The 24939-nt window shown below is 41.8% G+C and overlaps 2 protein-coding genes across 2 annotated transcripts in view; one reads left to right on the forward strand and one right to left on the reverse strand.

The window, feature by feature from the left end:
- Positions 1–2767, forward strand: part of rcl1 (RNA terminal phosphate cyclase-like 1) — a 39998-nt gene extending 37231 nt beyond the window's left edge. Inside the window, exon 9 of the mRNA XM_084325200.1 lies at positions 1263–2767. Coding sequence (XP_084181326.1) covers positions 1263–1416 — 154 coding nt within the window. The 3' untranslated portion in view covers positions 1417–2767. The remainder of the gene's footprint in view (positions 1–1262) is intronic.
- Positions 2768–2893: 126 nt separating this feature from the next.
- Positions 2894–24706, reverse strand: anxa3b (annexin A3b). The gene is made up of 14 exons (XM_084325201.1): positions 24617–24706; positions 24328–24369; positions 24133–24180; positions 22035–22116; positions 21344–21438; positions 16870–16983; positions 16180–16270; positions 15322–15401; positions 13678–13734; positions 9240–9333; positions 8751–8846; positions 7494–7552; positions 4489–4611; positions 2894–3725 (listed from the first exon to the last, which is right to left on the reverse strand). The coding sequence occupies exons 2-14, from the start codon at positions 24337–24339 to the stop codon at positions 3669–3671; spliced, it is 1008 nt and encodes a 335-aa protein (XP_084181327.1). The 5' UTR covers positions 24340–24369; positions 24617–24706; the 3' UTR covers positions 2894–3668.
- Between the last annotated feature and the right edge of the window lie 233 nt (positions 24707–24939).

Below are 24939 nucleotides of genomic sequence, written 5' to 3' on the forward strand. Positions count from 1 at the left end.
TGCTCAGCTCAGCACCACCACGCGGCCCGACATGGACGAAGAGGAGGAGGAGGAGGAGCTAGTGGACTATGAACTGTCCATTTTCAGTTATCATGGTACCGGTGCTGTGTTCCTGTCAAGTACAGTACTATGATAACTGAAGATTGGGAGTGCCATCTCAATACCCCCGTCCTCCTCTTGCTCACTCCTCAATACCCCCGTCCTTCTCAATCAGTTGTAGTCAATGTCAAAGTCAAGATGTTTTTTTTTACCAATGTGCATCATCCTGAAAACCTGACCTCCCTCCACATTGAAACATTGCATGCGGGAAGAATTCAGTTTTGAGCAGGTGTTTGTACTATATATGAAGATGTACATATGATGAAGACGATTTTGAAAGTTTGTGAACCCTAAAAGGTATAATTAGTCAATCCAAATCATGTAAGCACACTACCTTTTACTGTCGATAAATATGAACACACAGAACCACTAACATTCCGTCTACAGAATTTGGATTTTAAAATATAGCTCATCTGAACCGGCATGGTTCCTTTGAACGACGGTGTGTTTTGTTGACACTGAACCTGCACGTAAAGTGTCTGTAGAGTTTATAGAGAACAGTCAATATTTTAGACCAGCAATACATAGAAGACAAGTGACCCTTGACATCAACCAGACGTCAGACGTGTGTGTTGGTGACGGTGTGGAGTGGTGGTGACCCAGGACACTGTGTGCACTGCTTACACACACACACACACACACACACACACACACACACACGCATGCCTTGTTTTGTTGGGGGGGTTGGGTGAGAGACATGGTTTGCAAAACACATTCCTGGATCGCTGACAGTATTACCAAGAATAATTTCAGACAGACGTTTCCCAGTTAGGGTTAGATTGGAGTTTTGAGTGGAAACATGTTTGTGTGGTTTGGTAGCTACTCTTTTCTGTCACGCCATTAATCTAAACTACCAAAAATTAAGATGAAGAACCCATGTAACTCTTGTAATTATGTTTTCAGGTGAACAATTGTTTTTAAAACAAATCACAAGTTGAGAGTATTGTGTACATTCATAGTTGAAGACCGTAGAGGTTGAGTACTTTGGCGTGGTGTATCACAATTCAACTGAAAATAAACGTGTTTACAATAGATTTAAGTCTCATGATTCTTCATCTGAAGGGTTCAATTAATAAAACTAAATATCACAAAAGGGAGCTGTCTTGTACAGTATAATATGTAAATTAATAATTATGTGTTCCTGTTTCTCTTTCTCCTCGCAGGATTGAGTTCCTGAGGCACATCAGAGATTTCTTTCAGATCATGTTCAAGATGGAGCCACAGAAGCCTCTAGAAGATGAGAGAAAAGGAGGAGACAAGATCCTGATGACCTGTGTAGGAGTAGGTTTCAGCAACATTAGCAAAACCATCAAATAAAAAAACAATAAAGATTATTTTTGTACCGTTGAGATAAAACAAAGAGTTGTGTTTTTTTTTATTGATCAAGAAGAATGCTGTTGTATTTGGAATGTTTTAAAAGTTGTAGCATTGCTCAATAGGGAGGTGTAGTCTGACATCACTTTAGTTTCCCACGCCGTCCACCTGTATAGGGATTTATCATTGGGAAAATATCGGCTATTGTAATAATTCTGCCTCATGAACATTGGCAAGCTTTCCATTTTTGGACAAAATGAGTTCCCTTCTATCCAACTGTTACATTATTGTTTAAGCATTTTTGGTTGAAATAAAATTATACGTAATTATTTGCGAATTGTTTCATGTTGAGCTATAGATTGTGGATGAATACACACAGAAAGGAACATGCCAATGTTCATGCTTTATTTGTTTTAAACAAGACGATTTAGAAATGTCCATTGGAAATACATTGCCATTTCAAGCAAGGTGGACCGGCCGGAAACGACTGACGTAACCACTACACCTCCTTCTATACACTGTTTTGCAATCACTGCAGGTACTACAAGTTTCAGCAGTCTTACCTCTATGTAAAGTCATTACAAGTAAGCTAGCCACCATTCCTCCCAGGTGTCTAGCCGCATTCACTTCCATTCATTTTGAAGACCATGTCTAAATATACTTCTGAAGTCAAAACAAACTGGTGCAGATTTCAATAAAACAATTCTGAGTCAAATGTACGTGTTTGTTTTGGCATTTGATGTGTGTTTACAGATGTACTACCTTGGTTATGTGCCGCCTTGATGGAAGGATTCTAAACGTTCTGTGAAAATTTGATGGTCAAACTACACCTCAAGTGAGAAAAACATCCTATACTCGTATTAATTTGACGCGTAACATTAGCTCCAAAAAAGCAAGTACCTTTGACTAAATATATTATACTGAATAATAGGGGTGTAAAGGTACACGTATATCCGTACCGTTTCAGTGTGTACCATACTGAACGAATACAACGGTTTGTTAACCACTAACGACCGCCCACTAGGGGCTGTTTTTATATAAATTATTTAAAATGTTTACAAGTCGATTATTAATTTCAATATAGAATATTCATTGACAGCCCTACAAGTACAATTAGTTACTGCACACTACATCACCCGAGTGGAACATAGAAAGCCAAACTTTCCCCCACTGTACCGAAAACACGTACCGAACCTTGACTTCAAAACCGAGGTACGTACCGTACCGTGGTTTTTGTGTACCGTTACACCCGTACTGATTAATATAATTCAGAAGTATGCTATTTAGACTCCTCAAAATGAAGACATGAATGAGGATCCCGACACCTGGGAGGAATGGTGGAGTTGACGGCAGGGACAGCAATGGTCACTAGCTTACTTGTAGACCTTAGAGATAAGACTGCTGAGTTCTACTAAAGTGAGATATCTCTAACTATTTGCATGACGCAGTACAAGAGGTAAAAACACTGATGTTCGACATGTGTAGGTATTGTTTTTATTTATTTGGTATGAGGTATAGGCATACAGTAGTAGGTATGCGTTCCAGTCACTGAATACAAATACAGTTCCATTCAGTCATGTTATTGGTTTTAGACATTCAAGTATATAAGATGTGTTGAAATAACACACAAACATTTAATTGTCGAACGGCCCTCGCTTCAGACTGTTATTGTCGATCAACCAACACATTGTTGGAAAGCTAAAATGGCTGCCTTTTGATTGACACCCTACTCAACCTTACATTACGTACTTCCAATCTCGGGTTACAAGACCAAACAACCAACAAGCGTCAGTTTAGGACAAGTGACCACGTCCAGTTTCATCCATGTTGCGTCATGTAACACATCTGCATGTCTTTAGTCCGCGATGACACGTCCTGTGTTAATTCAGCACATCTTTGTACATAAAAGATATAATTGACTTTCCAACCAGGTTACTGTTCTTGGAGCGAGGATTAGCAACGTACCATGCATCTTGATTCCTTTGGGAATCTAATTATGTAAATAATTTGGTGTTAGTTTGGTTGTCTATGGTAATCTATATGAAAACCTTAAAGCTCTCTTCCGGTGACCTCATAGTTTCATTCTAACCAGGAAGCAGAGGTTAGATTTTACCCAAAACAATCATTGTAAGAAGGGCAAAAAGAACACAGTTTGCTCTTTCCAGCTACTGGTGCCGTTTTTCTTCATGGGGCGAATTTCCTTGTAATCTCTAGAAGACGTGCCTTGGGTAATCACACCGATCACTGGGTGTACCTCAGTCTGCTCCACAGAGAAGCTTCAGGGCGTCGCCATAGCTACCGGACACTTCAGACTAGACAACGGGGGATAGAGAGAGAGAAAAGGTCAATGAGAAATCGTTGCTGCTGATCTGGGTTAACCCTTTCACTACCACACTACAGAAGGTTAACCCCTTCACTACCACACTACAGACGGTTAACAGTCTAGTGTGGTAGTGAAATGGTTAACCCTTTGTGGTGTGCCAGTGAAAGGGTTAACCTGCTGTATTGTCGCAGTGAAAGGGTTAACAATTTGGTAGTGTGGCAGTGAAAGGGTTAAAATGCTGTGACAGACCTGGGATACCAACTGTAACGGATGTAATTTAATCAATTTATTTCTCGTTTTGCATAGTATTACATTCCTCTTCTATAAACAATCAGAGTCCCACCATAAGAGTTATGGCCTCATACTGGTCCATTAAACCTTTTTGACTTGCGTATTTCCTTCAAGCTAAGTTGAACTGAACTGTCAAAACTGTGAAAAGCGCAAATGTAAACACGGTTGCCTCGCAACACGTTTTTCAAAATAAAAGTTCACATATACACATACCGTAGTAGGCCTCGATCAATTCTTCTAATAAAAGTCCTGGATATTCATACACATTAATTGACATAGATCTCTATAAACCACCCCAACACATTGATCACTTTAGGCACACACTGAAACCAGTAACATCACAAATATGAAGCAAGCAGGTAATTACCCTAAAAATAATAAATCTTTCATGGGGTTATTTACACCAACCTAGCCCATCAGCAGCGGTTGGGGTAATGGTGTGTGTGTACTATGGTACTTACCTCCAACTGTGAGAAGAGAGTGTAACCAAACAGCTTTTTGTACTCTGCCCTGATGTCCAGCAGGTCGATCTCTGAGCGGCAGACCAGTATTCTGGTCAGAGTGTCCTCTGTGGTGCCTGCACCCTGGACACAACAAGTTCAAGGCAGTCAGGAGTCTAACATTGTGCAAACCTGCCAAACGCCCTGGTTACTCATGTTGACCTGGCAATACTGATCACTGTATGTAGGGCTGTCCCCACGAAGCTTCAGAACTAATAACCTGCCAATGATCGAAGCTTCATTCTTCCCATGTATGAACTTTCAACGCAGCAGGTAAATCAGAGCTAAGGGGTGGATAGCTTTTCTGAAAGTTGACATTGGTCACATGTCCTGGACTGAGAAGAACTGATTTTCAAAATGAATATTGGTTATTATTTCTATAAGATATGTCCTATGCCCATGCAGGCAAATCTTTAGGAGTGGTAAGAAAAGACAGATCTATCATCAAGTTTAAAAAATGAAAAGGTAAACAACACCATGAAGAACACGGACACAGCGTCATGGATGTGAAGGATTCTTTGGTTTTACACAAAGTGCCATGTCTGTGTCCCGCCACTAGGGGCAGAATGGCTAACAGTGACTGAGTGAGTTAGTGATCTATCTAAAAAGAAAGCTATATCTCGTCATTGTGTCTTTGTTCCTATTACCGTTATTCATTATTACCTTCTCATTAGGGATGTTCGATATTGGCTTTTTTACCGATATCCGATATTGTCCAACTCTTAATTTCCGATACCGATATCAACCGATACCGATATCGATATATGCAGGGTCGCCCCCCCCCCCCCCCCCAAAACACAACATTATGCACCGATAACGATAATTTCCGATATTACATTTTAATGCCAATATCGGCCGATAATATCGGACATCCCTACTTCTCATCCACAAAACTGACGACACTGCCTTTCAACCCATGTTGTGAAAAGTGTATAGCCCCCCCCCCCTCACCCCCACAAACCTGCATGAATCCAGGATTAGGATTGAATGTTTTTTTCCAAACAATTTGTCTTGGGTGTGGAGCAACTGTGCAGAAGTACAAATACTAATAAATAAAAAGGTCCTGTACAACCACAAATTCTTCCCCTTTTTTACTTTATTCACAAGATTTGGTGACTGTTGTATTTGCAAAACAGATGACATCATCAACCAACATTGTGGTCTTCCTCTGACAGACAGACCCATGACTTAACATTCCCTTCCACACCACCGGACACCAATGGGACCGTCCGGTGTGTCTGAGTGGGATGCAGAAAAACATCCTGGGGACATTGTGGTGGAGGCCACCGGTAGAATAGTGTCTGCAGGGTTTTAAAGGCCCCACTCATATAGACACACAGGATGGAACTGTTGTCCATGACCGCATTGGTTGGTGGATTTCAAAATTCTTCTCCATCGTATAAATACATTGCTCTATTACCGTTGTGTGTTTCTGGTGTTTTGCTGCTGACAACAACCCAATTTCTTATCTTTACTTATCTTTATCTTTTAAATGAACATTTAAACAAACAGACAGATGATGCTTGTTTATTTGTCAGAATGGCAGCTATAATAGCCAAACCTACTTGCCATAGCCAAAATTGACCAGGTAGTGGCTGGTGTGAATTCCCCATCCTGTACACAATCACACACAATGTTACTGCCTGATCTCCTGACTGCTGAAACACACTGTTACTGCCTGATCTCTGATCTCACTGCTGAAACACACTGTTACTGCCTGATCTCCTGAAACACACACTGTTACTGCCTGATCTCCTGATCTCACTGCTGAAACACACTGTTACTGCCTGATCTCCTGAAACACACACTGTTACTGCCTAATCTCCTGACTGCTGAAACACACTGTTACTGCCTGATCTCCTGAAACACACACTGTTACTGCCTAATCTCCTGACTGCTGAAACACACTGTTACTGCCTGATCTCTGATCTCACTGCTGAAACACACTGTTACTGCCTGATCTCTGATCTCACTGCTGAAACACACTGTTACTGCCTGATCTCTGATCTCCTGACTGCTGAAACACACTGTTACTGCCTGATCTCTGATCTCACTGCTAAAACACACTGTTACTGCCTGATCTCTGATCTCACTGCTGAAACACACTGTTACTACCTGATCTCCTCACACACACAAACACACTGGAAGCCGAACAGACACTGAACACAGCGCCTGCTTCACTTCTGCGCTGCTCTACCGGCCGTACATGGTGCGGAGGGGTAGGAATATGATCTGCGTATTGAGGCTATATTCCCTGGTGTGCAAGACATGGATTCCATAGAAATAAACTATAAACTGCTTGGGGGCTGTACCATTTACTATGTTGAACATGTGGTTCAGTTTCACCTGTTCAACCCCCGAGGTGCACTGGTAGCAGTCCCATCTTTATGAATTCGGCACTTCCTACATGTGTTCTGGGAGGCACACCTAGTATGTGTACCGAATAGTGTTGTTTTGCATCACCTGAAGTAAAAAAAATTATTTAGTCGACAGACCACTGAACCATGCTGCGCTCGCATAGTCAAAATGACATTGGAGCAAGGAGGACACTAAGAGCTTTTTAACAGCAAGTTCAAAAAGCCTGGTATTCCGATACAGGAACTTGAGTTTACCTGCACATAAAATGTTGGCAGCACTATTCTCACATGAGAGAGACTGCTCTAGTGTAAGTCCTAGGTACTTGACACTAGTTTTCCCTGCGACTACTGCTCCGTTACAGGACACTTCCATGCGATCGACTTTGCCTAATCTCCTTGTTGTGCCAACTGCTGCCCTCGTGCCCGTGTGGAATACATAAATGTAAATGTAAAATACATGTTTGAAGTACCCACACCTGTACCAGAGACTTCAAACTGGGTGCTGGTGTTGCAGCTGCTCCTTGCCAAGATTTTTTATTTTTTTTAAATAACACAGAAGCTTCAAAACCTGCACAAGCGGATAACGGGCCTGTGAGACACACAACTCACCCTCATGCTCTTGAAGAGCCTCTCTGCGAGGTACGCCGGGACACTCTTCACACACTTGACTGGGGGAGAAAGACAGGATTTTCATGAGCTTCAAGCCACAAGACACACTGAGTTAAGAGTAAGGTAGGCCTGTTAAGTTAAGGGTAAGGTCGGCCTGTTAAAGGAAAACTCCAACAGTTTGGGAAATTAGCTTATTTGCCATCTACCCTGGAGTTAGACAAGAAGATACATACCTTTTTCTTCTCTGTGCATGCAGTAGGAGTAGGAAGACGTTGGGAACTAGGCTAATGGAGGAACCTACTTCCAGTGACTGACGCTAAGCTAGGCTAACGGTGCGTGTCTTCCTACTCCTACTGCATGCACAGAGAAGAAAAATGGTATGTATCTTCTTGTCTAACTCCAGGGTAGATGGCAAATAAGCAAATTTACCAAAATGTTGGAGTTTTCCTTTAAGTTGTCACTGATTAGATTCATTTTAGATTAGATTCACTTTATTGTCATTACACAGTACAAGACAAGTGCAACGAAATTGTGTGCGTCTAACCAGGATGTGACAATCAACAATTAGTTGCAATGAAACACAGTATATATATATCTAAAACAATCTGTACAGTAAAGTGCAATGGCTAGCACAATGTGCAATGGTAAGAAAAATCTACACAAGCTATGTATATACACAGGATATACAGTGATGTGCAGTGGGCTAAGTAAACAGAATATAGTGCAATGGTAAGCTCAGTGCAATGTACTACAGCTCTAAGCTATAGGGATATATGTACAGATGATGCTATGTATCCTGGCAATTCTTGACTATGGGGGGATGTCCTTGGACTCTGTAGACCACTCTGCCCTCAGGTGTATTACCGGCGATAGCTACAACACTCAGCACTGTATTCTTTACGGTAAGGTCGGTTGGTCCTAATTAATGGACAGACGTGATAACCATTGGTACCTGTATATTTATAAAGCCCTACTCTGTACCATCTTATATCTCAGCTATGTTGCACACTGCTCTGCATGCCACACGCTCCAGTGACTGGCTCCTCAGGCGCCCCATGCCAGGACTGAACTTGGAAAGACTGCTTCTTGTGTTGGTGCAGCTGTGTCGTGGAATCTCTTGTGGAATGTGTCACTAGGGCGCTTTAGATTTTTAATCAACAACCGACCATTGTCAATTTGTAACCGTTTTCCTTGACCGACTGCTGTCCCTTTAAATGAATTGGAGACGACTGCTTGAATTAAAGGAGCGCCTCTTACCGATGGCCACTAGCAGTTCCGCCAGCGTGCCCGACATCTCACTCTCAATGCTCTCCTGCAGCATTTTGTTGCTTATGCTCTTGTAGTCCACTAGCGCTACAGAGAGAGAAAGAGAGATTTTCACCCTATAAATTCAAGATTCAAGATATTTATTTGTCATATGCACAGATAAACAGACAAGTTACACCGTACAATGAAAATCGTACTTTGTTAGTCCCCCCTTCACACAGAATCACTAAATATACTTAAATTAGAATTGATGAATGAATAAAGAATCTTAAAAGGATAAATAAAGTATAAAAATAAGGCACGAGTGACAGAGTAACAGTATTGCACATTCAGCTCCTACCATAGAGTAGTGGCACTATACATTCTGAAGCAAAAGACAATAGCTAACACCTGTTGGCAGCAGTAGTAAGTTCACTTTAATTAACCCCACAATGGGAGATTTCCTCATATGAATACGACTGGGATAAGTTGTCTACTCACTCTGTCGGAGCTGGGGAACACTCCTGTGGCACAGGATGTCAATGAACATGCACTCGTCGGTCCCCCACTTCTTCTCCCCTGCCTCGTACAGGGCCTGCAAAGATAGAGAGATGACATCACAGCTTTTAGTCTTCAGCTTCTCTGGTTTCTGGCTTTTCAGAGAGACTTGCTGAAATGTGAATTGGACTGTCATAGATCAGTGCTTCTCAACTTGGGGGTTGGGACCCTCCAGGGGTTTACGAGATGATTTTGTGAAAGGATGTACAACTGCGTGGATGTAAAAGATGTGCAACTTTGGTGTATATTTATTTTCTTGTGAAATAATGCATATTTGAAAGTCTATATCCCTCTATCCAAGTTAAATAGCCTCAAAAGGGAATAAACTGATTCAATGTCATTTTGATTATGCCTGCTCCTCCTGGTTCACAGCCATCTCCATAAAGCTTAAAAACAGGTTACAGACTGATGTAAACAAGACAAACGTCTTTCTCTGGTCTGCATCCCCTTAACAATTGTGTGTATTGAGCCGTACTGTATTGTACCCATTCTGCAATCTGTTAAATAAAGTTTTCATTCATTCGTTCATTCATGCATGTATGCTCTATGAATTAACAGGTTGTTAATACTGTATCCATTAGCTGTATGCTCCATGTCGCTTCCACACCGCATACGGTCGGACCCCAGTCACAAATGAGAGGTGCCTCAATTGATCGATAATGCGCTATGAATCAATGTAGAGAAGTGTCCTAGACCACAGGGTCTGAATATGTAGAGAAGTGTCCTAGACTACAGGGTCTGAATATGTAGAGAAGTGTCCTAGACCAGTGGTTCCCAAAGTCGGGGTCGCGACCCAAAGGTGGGCCGCGAGCAGCCACGGGTGGGCCGCGAGATGATTTAAAAAAAAAAAAAAAGAAAAAAAAAAAAAAAAGGCAGGCCACTGAACTTAGAAGCAGGCCAGGACAGTGTTTCTAGTTGTATTCTAAAATTCTATTCTATTGTATTCTAAAATGTGACTATATGGTTTTATATTAACTTAATAAATAAACAAAAACGGAAAATCTACTTATTTCAACGAACATTTCAAACTAAATAACAGATTATGCACATAAAACGCTGAAAACAACTGAAGCAACAATAGTATTTTAATGAGGCTATTATTATTATCATTATTATTTTGCAACAAGTTAGCCCTCTCATAAATAGCACATATAAATGAATAACTAACTTGAACTAACTTAATGGGATTGAAGTGATATTTGGCTTAAAAAATCGGCCGCCTGGCAAAAAAAAAAAAAAAAAAAGCCTGACTATGTGCATTGGGCCGCGGCTCTCTGACGCCTTATTTTTTGGGTCCCGGCCTGAAGAGTTTGGGAACCCCTGTCCTAGACCACAGGGTCTGAATATGTAGAGAAGTGTCCTAGACCACAGGGTGTAGATATGTAGAGAAATGTCCTAGACCACAGGGTCTGAATATGTAGAGAACTGTGCTAGACCACAGGGTCTGAATATGTAGAGAAATGTCCTAGACCACAGGGTGTAGATATGTAGAGAAATGTCCTAGACCACAGGGTGTGAATATGTAGAGAAATGTCCTAGACCACAGGGTGTAGATATGTAGAGAAATGTCCTAGACCACAGGGTCTGAATATGTAGAGAACTGTGCTAGACCACAGGGTCTGAATATGTAGAGAAATGTCCTAGACCACAGGGTGTGAATATGTAGAGAACTGTGCTAGACCACAGGGTGTGAATATGTAGAGAACTGTGCTAGACCACAGGGTATGAATTCTCAAATTGAGTGGCTTTCCCCTTTAAGACTAAGGACAGGGACGCGTGAATACTTTACCCAAGGCAGTTGTCCTTCCGCGTTTGGTTTGCGCGCCATGATTGGCCTCTCAGCGCCCAATCGCGTTAGCCCTACTATCGCCGCACTACTCGCTCAATATACTACTAGTATGCGCTGTGCTCTCTGTCTGAAGCGGAGCGGGGCTCTGCTGTGCTTACACTTGATGCAATACACGATACTAACTAGAGAGATTAGCGTCACATAGCTGGCCTTTTTCTGAAAACCCAAGCACATATTGTTCCATAGCATATGCCTTCAGTTGATCATGACATCCTCTCTTACCTTGACGATTAATAATATAATTTAGTAAATAAAGCTGTAGCCAGCCAGCTAGCATTGATGCTATTCAAAATGCTATCCACATTAGCTACATAGCTAACCAACTAAATACAATACAGTGGTATCCTGAGGTAACGTTAAATACAATGTTTGCTAGTCGAAATGACTGGACACACACAGGGACAAGTTAAACATCAATCAATTAATTTATTCCAACAGGTAGTTTGAGCTGCTTGTGAGCCGAGGTCTTAAAAAGCACAGAGTAGTTAGGCGAGGCTAGAAAAAGCACAGAGTAGTTAGGCGATTGGGTGCTGAGAGGCCAATCAGGGCGCGCAAACCGAACGCGGAAGGACAACTGCCTTGGGTAAAGTATTCACGCGACAGGGACAGCAAATCCGAGAGGAAAGTGAAAATGTTATGTAAAACATTTTTTTTATCATTTTTATTTAATTTTTTATTCCAACAAAGGAGGTACATCAAGTCACTGCATGATAGATATACTTTGGCTGGAGTCTTGTGTGACTCACAAACGAAGCAGGCAGGAAGTTCAAGGCCAAGCCCAGCGAGGGAGTGAAAATACTGGAGGGGATTGTGAAATACAACACATGGACATCCATTCATAGTGGTGCCGTGGTATAGAGGTACAGTATACTGTGTAATCAAGGTCTATGGTTTAAATGGCTGCAGAGAAAATTGATGCCTTGCTTTTCCTCCTGAAGGCTTTTTGACTTTCCATAGTGTATTTTTAAGAAAACGGTGACAAAACAAAATCAGGTTTCCTTGGCAATAAGGTGGAAGTTCAACATCTTTGGGAGCAGAATTGGTAAAAACATTCTATTAAAATTTTAGAATTATTAATCGAATTAATTCAAGACTTTATAGTTAATTAATCGAAATTAATCACATTTTAATCGCATATCAATATTTGAGTCTGGTCTCCTTTGAAAGGTAACATTCTTACACAATAAAGAAAAATCATCATGCGATTAAATGCATCAATTTTCTTTACTTTTAATTCTTTCTGAAGTTAATTAATCAAAATGAATGCGATAAAGTCCCAGCCATAATTATTTGTTGTGATGTTGTGGGTCCAGGGGGTGTAATTGTTGTGTAGTATGATCGAGGTGACGAAAAATTATCATGGTATTTCCAAGAAATAATAAATAGGATTATACCATGGTATTATGTAAGTACAAAATAAATAGGATTATACCATGGTATTATGTAAATACAAAATAAATAGGATTATACCATGGTATTATGTAAATACAAAATAAATAGGATTATACCATGGTATTATGCAAGTACAAAATAAATAGGATTATACCAAGTACAAAATTGGTACCATGTCGATACATGACTTATTTATACAATGGCTGGCTCCATGGTAAACCTGGACTACCATGATTTTTTGTAAGGGTTGGTAAGATTAGTGCTGGAAGCAGATTTACAGGGGTGTGGGTCTGGGCTGCAGAATGGACCTACAGTATAGACCACTGCACTTCCGCGTTACATTGAGCTCATCATGGAGGAGAGCGGCGGGAGAAAATTAATGAATGTGGATGAGAGCCTTGACATTAAGTGGTTGTAGCTACGGCTGTGGGGGTGCTGGAGACATGATCCAATAGACTGTATACGCCTGAACACGGAGCGACCAATCCCAAATCGATCGACACTTTCTCGGCCGAGCTAGTCGCTTTTTCGCACCTGCTCCCGAACTACGCATGCGCAGATTGATTAACCTAGACTCCGTGGGCAATCTGCGCATGCGTAGTAGGTGCAGAAAAGTGACTATAGCTAACCCGAGAAAATAAATATTAACTTAATTGTATTGTTACAAGGAACAATAAAAAACAAAGGGAAAATGTGATAATATAATATACTAATATAATATTTGGATTTCCGGCCATACCACCCAGACCTACACAAGGGCTAGTTCGATCAGGTCCTGTGCATTGGTAAATACTAGGGATACAATACAGCAATTCATTGCAACATTTTCCATGCCGATATTATATTGACACATTGATGTAACTGTTTTTTATATGAATGTATCGATATAAAAAGAAACTATTATGTTTGCTGCAATGAAAAATTATTGGAGTGAGGTGAACAGACTGAAAACCTTATGTGATTAGATAAAACGTACAGTATGATATGAAATTTGAATATATATATTTTAGTTGCAGATGTTGCCAAGGTTTTCCGTTGGGGACATCATTTGCAGTTGAAAAAAGCTAATACACCCCTAGTAAATACATGTATACTAGTATATGTTATTGACCAGATATGACAGAGCTTAGCCCACATTACCTGAGCGTCTGCCTTTGCTTTGGCCTTGTCCACAGCGCTGCTCTCGTCTCTCTTCCCCTGCAATCACACACAGAGGACCACACAGCCGTTACCATAGCAGCAGGACCATGTACAGTACAGAGCATTGTTTCTTACATGCTATGAAAAATACTTTTTTTCTTTTTTTAAGGATCCGTCGTAGAGCATTGTATCACAATGTTTTAACCCTTTCACTACCACACTACCAAAGGGTTAACCCTTTCACAACCACACTACAGAAGGTTAACCCTTTCACTACCACACTACAGACGGTTAAGTGAAAGGGTTGTGTAGTACCTTGTGTAGTGTGGTTGTGAAAGGGTTAAAGGGATAGTTCAGTTTTCCAAGAAACAAAATAGTGCCAAGTGACAGCAGAATCTATAGTGGTGGAGGATGATGATTTAATGTTAGAAATAGATAACCCTTTTGCCTGCATGTTGTGGTGTGGATTCAAACCTTTTGGTTTCAAGGCCCCCCGTTGCTTTGGGTTCCACCACAGGACTCTGTAAGTAAACTAATAGCTTTGCTTCCACTACACTACTGGCAAGTATTACATACAACTTAATGTCCAAAAATCCAAACTATTCCTTCAAAGAAACACAACAAATTGATGGGAAATGTGCTTCTCCAGAGTCAGACAAGATGATACAGTAGATACCAAATTGAACCAATTTAGGGAAGAGCACAATTTAAAAATAATAGCACAAATTAATGGAAGTGGATACGGATCAGCTAGCCTAGCTGTTGGTCAAAAACACGGACAACTCTCCCAGATTTTTTACGCTAGGCTAGCTCCGGATACAGTAGCTTTCTACTGAACGCACAGAGAGGAAATTGTTATCTATCTTCTCATCTGACTCTGGAGAAGACTGTAAGCACATTTCCCCCAATGTTGGTCCTTTAATCTTAGTTCTGCACATACCTGAAGATGACCTTGAGTCAGATCTTCAACTGGTTCCATATCATTTCATATATTCACTGAATATTTTCCAATTCACAACCCAGTATTAGAAAATATATTAAACTGCATCTTCATAATAAAGGGGACAAAGGAATTTGCTCTCTCTCCATCTTACTCCCTCCCAGTTGTGCAGTAGACACATATGACAATTTTACTAACTATAACTAACAGTTTTTCCATACTCTACATTCTTGCACCTATGCAGAGCATCCATCACTGGTGTCTGTGAACATCTCTGGAGAGGAATGCTCAGAGCATTTTCTGGAGAATGACATGAAGGCTACAACGGTCACGACCCCGATGTTGACCCGACGACATGGCAAGGACTTGGTATTATGTCATCGCTACAGGTCCCAACAGAGCCCCATCCAGAGCCTTCAGTATAAGAGAGACAGATGACTTTGGATAGCTGACTGAGAGAAACGGTTGGAGAAAGAACAAAATGTAATGTTGTTCTTTCTTATGACTCAGAAGACAGATGATCAGCTAGAAGCATCTTCGCACCGGGACATATCAGTGATTTATAATCCGTTTCGCCTCTCAAGGACTGAACTATAATAACTCCAGGACTGTGAAGATGTCTAATGAAGCTCTTGGAGACAGTTCAGTACATCAGCAGAGGTCCACATCCCCCCCCACCGTGTTTTATTGCACAGTACCGTTACCTCGGCCAAGATGAGCAGAGTTTTGCCGTAGTCCCCAGATACTTCAGACTTGAGGTCGTGAGTCAGTAGTCTCCCCGTTTCTAGTACAGAAAACAGTATGTTTTATGAGAACTATCTTCGGACACGTACTTTACTGTAGGTTATTATGGTGGTAGTAAGCTAGGGTGGGGTAAGAGACACAGAGTGGTTGAGAGGACCGTGTGTGCGACGCAGGAGGCACTGTTCAAATGTGCTGTTGTGTCTGGACAATGTATTTGTTGTGCGTCTGTCTGATACTGTGGTGGGCCGTCACTAAAATAGCTAGTGTATATGGAATCATTGTATGAACAGTCTATATAATAACTACAGCAGACAGGAATGAGTGTGTGTGTGTGTGTGAGAGCACACAAACATACAAAAAATTATATATTACAGTTTGAATATGACATTGAGTAACCAGCCTATATTTGTATTGAATTAAGTACGGTAAAATAACTTAAACTGCTAGTAATGAACAGCCAATAGAATACAATAGAATACAATAGAAATCCTTTAATAATCCCGAGGGAAATTCAGCACTACAGATCGCTCACATTGAACAACAATAAACATTTAGGTAGTCAATAGGACTAAAATAGGATATATAACTATATAAAAAATACGAATAAAATTGAATAAAGAATAAAATATGGTCCAGGATCTACATTCTGGTATGTATATACATTCTAAAATCTTAAATATACAACTATCCAGCCAAAAATGTACAGAAATATACAGTAAAATGTACAGTAATACATGTGAAAATGTAAAGTGAAAATGTAAAGCAGAGTAAGGACATGGTTATTGTTAATAGTAAACAGCTGAGAGCCTGATACCAACCTTTAAGGTACGCCTCACTCAGGGCTTGAATCTGTCTGGTCGACCTGGAGGCAAAGATCTCAGTCAAAGTGCCCTCTGTGGTACCAGCACCCTGCGGGGCGTGGAGACAAACATCAGCAAAGCCAGTCTAAGGAATGTCATTTAATTTTTTTTTTTAATTCTTCTATTTTTTAGATCACTCACTCACAATTAGCCACCGTCTTACATTCAGTAGTAGAACAGTTGCATTGTACTGACATTTTGAGCCGTGTTTATAGGTTAGCTAAGTATTTCAGTTTGCTGTTGCCTATCTGGAGGACGAGAGAGAAAGAGAGAGAGAGAGAGAGAGAGAGAGAGAGAGAGAGAGAGAGAGAGAGAGATCCTCAGTCCTGAGATGTGTTTCTCCATTTGGCTAATATCAGGGTTTATTTTATGCATTCGTTGCTGGCAAATCAGTGCACAAAGAGCACCCTAACCCTAACCCTGTCCACACCACGCTGTCGGAGACTATGCTCAGTACAATACACTTAGCTGCACTTTGGTCTATTGGCTCCAGGTCTGCGAGATGCTTCACATCTATGACACCATGTGTCCTTGTTGGACACATATTTCCCATTAATTTGTAATAAATAAGCCTGTTTTCTTGCTCCCTGCTGTGTCATCCTGATCACACCCCTGAATACCCTGGACTTCATGTGATGCAAACCTCACCTTGATAGCTTTGATGACCTCATGACAGTCAAAGGCGGCTGGAGGTGTTACCAAGGCAACCAGGAGGTCTTCAAAATCTCCATGGGTGTCGCCCTCCAGGTCATCAACTAATATCTGGGCGAGACACAGAGAGAGAGAGAGAGAGAGAGAGAGAGAGAGAGAGAGAGAGAGAGAGACACACACACACAGGGTTTGCATTCCAAAGATTTAAATGAAGCGTCCCTTACATCCATGACCCGGAAACTGAAAGATTGCCTCCATCTTTAGGGCCGCTTCTAAGCCGTAGGAGACAGACAGAGGAAGCTTGAAGTTCCCTCGCTCGTCCCCTCCAGCAGAGTGTATCCTTACAAGTGTTTTTCCAAGATCTCTAACGTAGGCTGTTAAGACAAGTTCCTCTCACAAACATCACTTCAAAATGGCATGCGAGTGAAAAATTGGCGGCTGGGTAGTGTAGAGGTCTAAGCACTCGCTTACCACCGCAAATACCCGGGGTTCAAATCCCTTCCTTTCATTTTCAATTAATTTGCCAATTCTCCTGGGTTATAAGCTAATAAACTCATGACAACAACTATGGTCAAAGCAAGGTTTCTTTCTTCCACAGGTGAAAATAAGTTGCTGGCAACTCCACATGTATCAGAGGAGACATGTGATAGTCTACTCTACACCCTCCCCAGACCAACAGTAGGGTAGCGCAACAACCAGGAAGGGAATTTGCATAACGACTAAATTGGGGGATGGGAGAGAAAGGGTAGAAAGGCAAAAAGAAAAAACGGATGTTTCATTTCTTTTAGTTTTAAGTTTAACACATACGCGTCCCTCCATTTCTTCTCCTTGCATCACTTCCTCATTTCACTGAGGAATCAAAGATGAGATGCAAACTCACATCTATAAAACCTTTAGAAGGATCCAGAGAGAGAGAGAGAGAGAGAGAGAGAGAAGCACAGAGAGACATACATAGAGAAAGAGAGACACACAGAGAGAGAGAGAGACAGAGGCAGGCAGAGAGAGAGATGGGGACATACACACAGAGAGAGACTGGGGGAATGATTCTCGCTCAAATCCCGGACGAGCCCTTTGTGTTAAGCTTTAAACATGTGCTTGCCCCTAATGGACACAATAGGATGACACACAGAGGAAACAAAGACCAAATGAGAAACAACATGGCAGTGGTGGGATTCGAACCCACGCCTCCAGAGAGACTGGAGCCTAAATCCAGCGCCTTAGACCACTCGGCCACACTACCCATAAAACTAGTCTCTAATGGATTTCATCACTGTTGCTTTAACCAACCTTGTTAATGTTGCCACTTTCTATGTTTTTAACACCTCTATAACTCGTTAATTCAGTCATCCAGTCATTCACTCACACTTAGCAGCTCTGCCTAGTGGCGTCCCACAAGCATGACATCTCTACAGAAGAAGAATGACAGATAACCACCTCAAGTCAGACCATGGTATGAAAGCTCCTGGTAGAAAACCATTACATTCAGTAGAACACCATTACATTTTACTGACATTCTGAGCCGTGTTTATAGGTTAGGTAAGCATTTAAGTTGGTTACCTATCTGGTGATCCAATAGGAGGGGGGGGGGGAAAGAGAGAGAGAACTCAGCCTCTCACTCACTGTCCTGAGATGTGTTTTCCATTTGGCCAATATCAGGCTCGATGTGTAATGTTATGTATACATGTGTGTGTGTGTGTACGTTGTGCTGGCAAATCAGTGCACAAAGGGCACCCTGAGCTAACCCGTCACCACACCGCGCTGTCAGAGACTATGCTCCATACGATACGGACCGCAGCTCCCCTACACGTGCACTTGGATACACTTTGGTCTATTGGCTCCAGGTCTGCGAGATGCTTGGCATCTATTTAATATGCGTGTGACCCAGCCAGCTCCCTTGGTGCCTTGTTCACCACACTTCTCAGTCAGCGCTTACGTGTGGCTTTCAGTATAGACCACAGCAACACTTATTCAGCTCATGGGAGAGTGCGGGGGGATAAAATGAATGAATGTTGATGGGAGCCTTGACGTAAGTGGTTGTAGCTACGGCTGTGGGGGTGCTGGAGACATGATCCAACATACTTTTATATACGCCTGAGTCTCCTGAACACCGAGAGACCAACCCCAAGTCGATCGGCATTTTCTCTGCCGAGCTATAGTCACTTTTTCCGCACCTACTCCCCAACCGGCGCATGCGCAGATTGCCCAGGAAGTGTGTGTGGACAGACTCCCTGGGAAATCTGCGCATGCAGAGTCAAGGCTCTCATCAACATTCATTCATTTTACCCCCCGCGCTCTCCCATGAGCTCAATGTAACGCGGAAGTGCAGTGGTCTTTGGCAATCTGCTACCACACATTGTATTGTGCACATAGGAAAAAGCTGAACAGGTAGTCGTGGCTGAATGGTTAAGGTGATCGACTCAGAATCCATTGAGGTTTCTCTGCGCAGGTTCAATTCCTGCCCAGTACAGTAATAATGAAAGTCCACTAAATACAGTAATATTTATATGTACTTTGGTATTCCCTTTTACATTAGAAAGAAGTTGTGAACTTGTAGTCAATACACAGTACTCTTTTGTAAGGGCAACGTATTGGTCAACTAGTCTAGAAGTTCAACACTATCAAATTAAATGAATACCTATTAAACATACAGTATTCAGTGGCTTCTTGGACTGTTTTTACTGTAGTTGGCAGGGTGCATGGAGAAACCTCAATGGATTTCGAGTCCATCGCCTGACCCACTCGAACACGAGTAGCTGTCTAATCTTTTTTCATATGTGCACACATTAGTCTCTGACAGCGTGGTGTGGAGATGGTTAGCTTGGGGTGCCCTTTGCGCACTGATTTCGCCAGCACAACGCACACACACATGCATACGCACACGCATGTAATGAAACAGTCGTCAACTATATTAGCCAGTTGGAGAAACACATCTCAAGACAGTGAGTGAGAGGCTGAGCCCCCTTTGTCTCTCTCTCTCTCCTCTATCTTGCTCTCAGACCACCAATAGGCAACAGCAAACTTAAATGCTTAGCCAACATATAAACATGGCTCAGAATGTCAGTACAATGTAATGATTTTCTACCAGGAGCTTTCATACCGTGGTGTTGAGACGGTTAGCTATGTGTGCCCCGTGTCTGCAGTTGCACGGTCTGCAAGTGGTGCAGAGATGTTATGCTTGTGGGACACCACAAGGGGGCAAAGCGGCCAAGTGTGAGTGAATCGCGTGAGTGAGTGAGTGAGTGACATTGCCAGTTATAGAGGTGCTTCCAGGGGGTCATTTGCCAAGGATATTAATAACTCTTGCTTTGGGTATAAACACTATTACAAAGCCACCCATTTTTGCGACACGTTTGCATGGATCTGTGACAGTATACCTTCACGTTTTGTATACCTTCCAGCCCTAGTGTCAACCAACATGTGAACACACATCTGGAGAGAAAGTAGTTTCAACCACAGCATCTCAAACAACTGAGCCACAATGCAGGCAACAACTGACTTCTCTCTCTGTCTCCACAACCGTTAACAACTCCACCAGCCCTTGCAGTTTCACAAAAAGCCTCTCTTTCACAAGCTGACTTTATTCACAGTAGAAACCCACAAGCAGTGTGAACACAGAGGGCCAAAAAAGGAAGCTTGTGAGGGGCTGAGTGGCCTGAAAGGCATGCGATTACACACCTATTCAATTCAATAAATATTTTGTGTGAGGTGTCCTTTACTCTTCCATCCGAGTTTCCCAGCACATGTTACAATCCTGCTGACTGTGGAAAAGAGAGAGAGAGGGGTGGGGGGGGGGGGGGTCTTTGCTTCAGGTATGAGAGTTCAAAACCCCGGTGAGCTGTTTTTAGTTGTCTTTTGCCCTCTGTGTTTTAAGATTGATTTGGAAAAAGCAGTGGCAGTAGCATCAAATGGAAACACACAGAAATCCAGATCGACGCAGCCGAGAGGACCAACACAGTCAGCAGTGAGATTTGAACCCAAGCATCCGAAGAGTCTGGATTCTAAATGAATTACTTCAGACCACTCAGCCATGCGAACGACGACAGTGCGGCTTTGTGTCTAACCGTCTGTGCACAGCCACACTCTACTGTACACTGTGCCAGCACAGAGAGCTCAGTGCTCTTACGAATCATGTTACACTTAAGCTCTTTAGGTAATTGATTACAATGAAAGGGACACACTGTTGTGTCTTCCAGGACGGGAAATGAAAGGAAAAGACCAGCTGAGGGCTCGTTGGTCTAGGGGAATGATTCTCGCTTCGGGTGCGAGAGGTCCCGGGTTCAAATCCCGGACGAGCCCTTGCGGCCAAGTTCTGAGATGATCTGGGTCGAACTTTTGACCATCCAGCTCATAATAATTGGGATGCCCTACCATATACCACTGATCATAAATCAGATGGTACTCAGTGAGAAGGGTTGTGTGTGTGTGTGTGTGTGTGTGTGTGTGTGTGTGCATGTGTGTTGCATTCATGTACCCTTCCTGTAGTCTCTTGATAGGCTTTAGAGATGAGCTGTCGCTGAGTGTTGCTCCTCTGGACCAGAACCTCAATCAGCGTCTTCTCTGTGGTCCCTGAGCACAATAAAATACCAGACACAGGCTTATCATTAACCCTGCAGATAAACTGTAGGAGTAGTCTCGGTCCCTCAGATCTACCTTAGCCTGCCTTTTTCCACCAAGTCCAACCTTCGCCGGTTTGGGGACAGAGCTCTTCTCCAGGGCAGCGCCAAGATTTTCTGTCTGAAAGGGTCTCGAATCTAAATAACCGTACTGATCCTTTAACCCACGGAAATGTCGGACAATCTTTCCTGATTCAAATTACATTTATTTCCATCACACATGCAGCAATTCTTTTGAAATAGTGGTAGGTCTAATAACGGTGGATACAACTTTCATGTACTTACCAATGCCCTCTATAATGTGGTAGATACAGATGTAATGTACTTACCAATGCCCTCTATAATGTGGTAGATACAGATGTAATGTACTTACCAATGCCCTATATAATGTGGTAGATACAGATTTAATGTACTTACCAATGCCCTCTATAATGTGGTAGATACAGATTTAATGTACTTACCAATGCCCTCTATAATGTGGTAGATACATATTTAATGTACTTACCAATGCCCTATATAACGTGGTAAATACAGATGTAATGTACTTACCAATGCCCTCTATGGCTTCTCTCAGTGCAGTCACATCTCCTGCTGCCTTGAACCCCGCTTTATCCTTCACAGTCCCTCTTGACTAATAAATGAAGAAACAGGCTCACATCAACGCTAGCTACCGCTATACATGTTGTTAGTGTCAAGTCAAAATAGGCCGTTTCAATTTTAATTCATCATCTATTGTGTGCGCAGTTAGTACATGCAAAATTACAAAAATACATACCAATGGGAAAATAAATTATTCTTATTTCAAGAAAAGTTACTGATGGGGTTACAAGGTTTCTGTCAGACACAGTAGTCTAGAGTCTAGACTCTATAGGCTGAACGAATGAAAACTTTATTTAACAGATTGCAGAATGGGTACAATACAGTACGGCTCAATACACACAATTGTTAACACATTGACGACCGGCCCTAGCCATCTAATATGTGGCTGGAGGACCACACTTTGTAAACAAACCGATGTACTTTTGGATAGCTATATACTTTATAGTATTGCTATCTGTCCATTCTCATTGTCACTTGAGTGCATAAACCGTGCCTTCATAATGGCTTAAAGAAAATAAAAATCCACCGGTTGGTTGTCATTTTATAGCGTTGTGAATATAAGCTTTATCGCAGTTTTCGTCTCGTATTTTTTCTGGAAAGCTATTTATAGGGCTAAAGGCTAGTCACGTTATATCGAACAGCATTTCTGTTGTATATATACGAATGAAATAAAACAAACTGCTTAGCATCCGGACTATTACAGAGCATCTATGGATGAAATGGGGGCGGCGGGGGACGCCGATTAGTATTATTGATTAGCAATACAGTGTGCGTTCAAGTAGCCACATTCACTAATCGATCGCTTGCGTTTTACAACCATGTCCAATCCGGCTGTAATTTGGGGGAAGTGTGTCCTACCATCAGCCCATGTGATCGCCGGCAGCATTTCCCCATTATTCATCGGCATCTGGTAGATCGATATGTCCATTGGCTGATCATAAATCCCATTATTCCAGGCTGAAATCTGCACTTCGAACCGTGATCAAAGATGGAGGATGTTCGCTTGGGATCCAGGCTCATTATGAAACGCCCATAGACAGTAAAATTATTTTTTTCCCCATTCACCCTCAATGACACTGCAGTGGAGCGATGGCGCCCCTAAGAGGATCTAGCCGGTATTGCATGTCGCCGATTTCAAGGAGGCGGGTAAATCTTCAGAGTCGATCAGGGATCTTGATCCGTTTATTAATATGGAATAAAACAATAACAACTTGCCACGAGTTAATTCGTGGCTCTGGTCCACAACGCATGGCACCGAAACTGTCTATATGAATTGAAAATGGGGGACCCTGATGGAAACAAGACAAACGTCTTTCTCAGGTCTGCATCCCCTTAACAATTGTATGTATTGAGCCGTACTGTATTGTACCCATTCTGCAATCTGTTAAATAAAGTTTTCATTCATTCAACCCGAGTTAACTCGTGGCTGGTCCTTAATGTGTTAAGGGGATGCAGACCAGAGAAAGACGTTTGTCTTGTTTGATTGCACCGATGTAACCACATAATATTGCACGTGTTGTCAACTCGGAGTTCCTGATTTATCAATAACCCCCACTCCCCAGTACAAACCTCAGCGCCACTTTTAACTCTTCATTTCAACATGGCCACTCACACCGTACACGTTAATGTTGTTATTAGCTGTTTTACAAGTACATTTTGTAAACTTAACCATGTCATTGTAAACGGTCTTTTCGAGTTGTAGTTCATGCAAGACAAATTATAAGAAAATAAACTGCGTGAGTATCCATGTTTCTCTATGTTTGACTTTGTAGCTCAACTTTGTAGCTCGAACTGCTTTGTAACGCAGTTTTTTCTTTTCTTATAATTTGTCTAAATCGGAGATGACGAATGCAGCATATCATCTTTCACTGACCACGCCTACTTGTACATAAAGTTATTAAACAACATGCGAAATGAATATCAGACAAACCCCAGCCTGCCTCCACCTAACATAACGTATTACATGTATAGGAAATACTGTAACGTTAGCATATCAAAAGTATGTGAATACGATAGAACCAAATGAAAGCGGTGTTTTCCAACTTACTGTAACTGTGAGTGAGTTAGGAGAGTCCAGGAGAAGATCCAAGTCATCCTGTAGTAATAATAATAAAAGTCAACAACTGTCCCGATAAGTTATCCATCTACATTATGATCGCATTCTATCATCTATCCGATTCAGATGTAAATATGCAGTGAGGTGGATTTAACTTTAGTCTAGTAATAATAGCCTAATACTCACCCATACAGACATTCTGGTGCCGTTTATATAGTTGCAGTCGAACTGGGGAGGAAAGAGATATTGATCTGCTTACATCATAGCAGCATCATATTCATTTATTTCACATAAATAATAGACAGAGATGACGCCAGCCCATAGGCCCCAATTGATTTCCAATACTAGAGTAACATGGACGAGGACTGTTCCCCAAATGGTGTTGTTTTTTTGCGGGATCATAGAAATGGTTGAAACTAGAAACCTCGCAGACATCGATCTTACAAACAATCAGAATGGTTTTGAATCGGCTTACCTGGCTAATAACAGGGTCGAGGTTGAGTGGAAGAGGTTCAGTTTACACAGTTGTCGCCACACCTTTCACAGAGTAGGAGAGGCAACGCCCATCAGATGAGGAAGATGAAATTCATAAACTCCTCCTCGTTTTCTACATACACGAGTCAGTCACAGGAATCAGAATTGATTGATTGATTGGTTGAAAACTTTATTAACAGATTGCAGAAAGGTACAATACAGTACAGCTCAATACATACAATTGTTAAGGGGATGCAGACCAGAGTGTCTAAAAAAAGTCAACCAACGAACTCGATTCTTGTACCGGATCTCCTAGGTAAACAA

The sequence above is a fragment of the Notolepis coatsorum genome (assembly GCF_963971535.1).
Source record: "Notolepis coatsorum genome assembly, chromosome: 11".
Lineage (NCBI taxonomy): Eukaryota > Metazoa > Chordata > Actinopteri > Aulopiformes > Paralepididae > Notolepis > Notolepis coatsorum.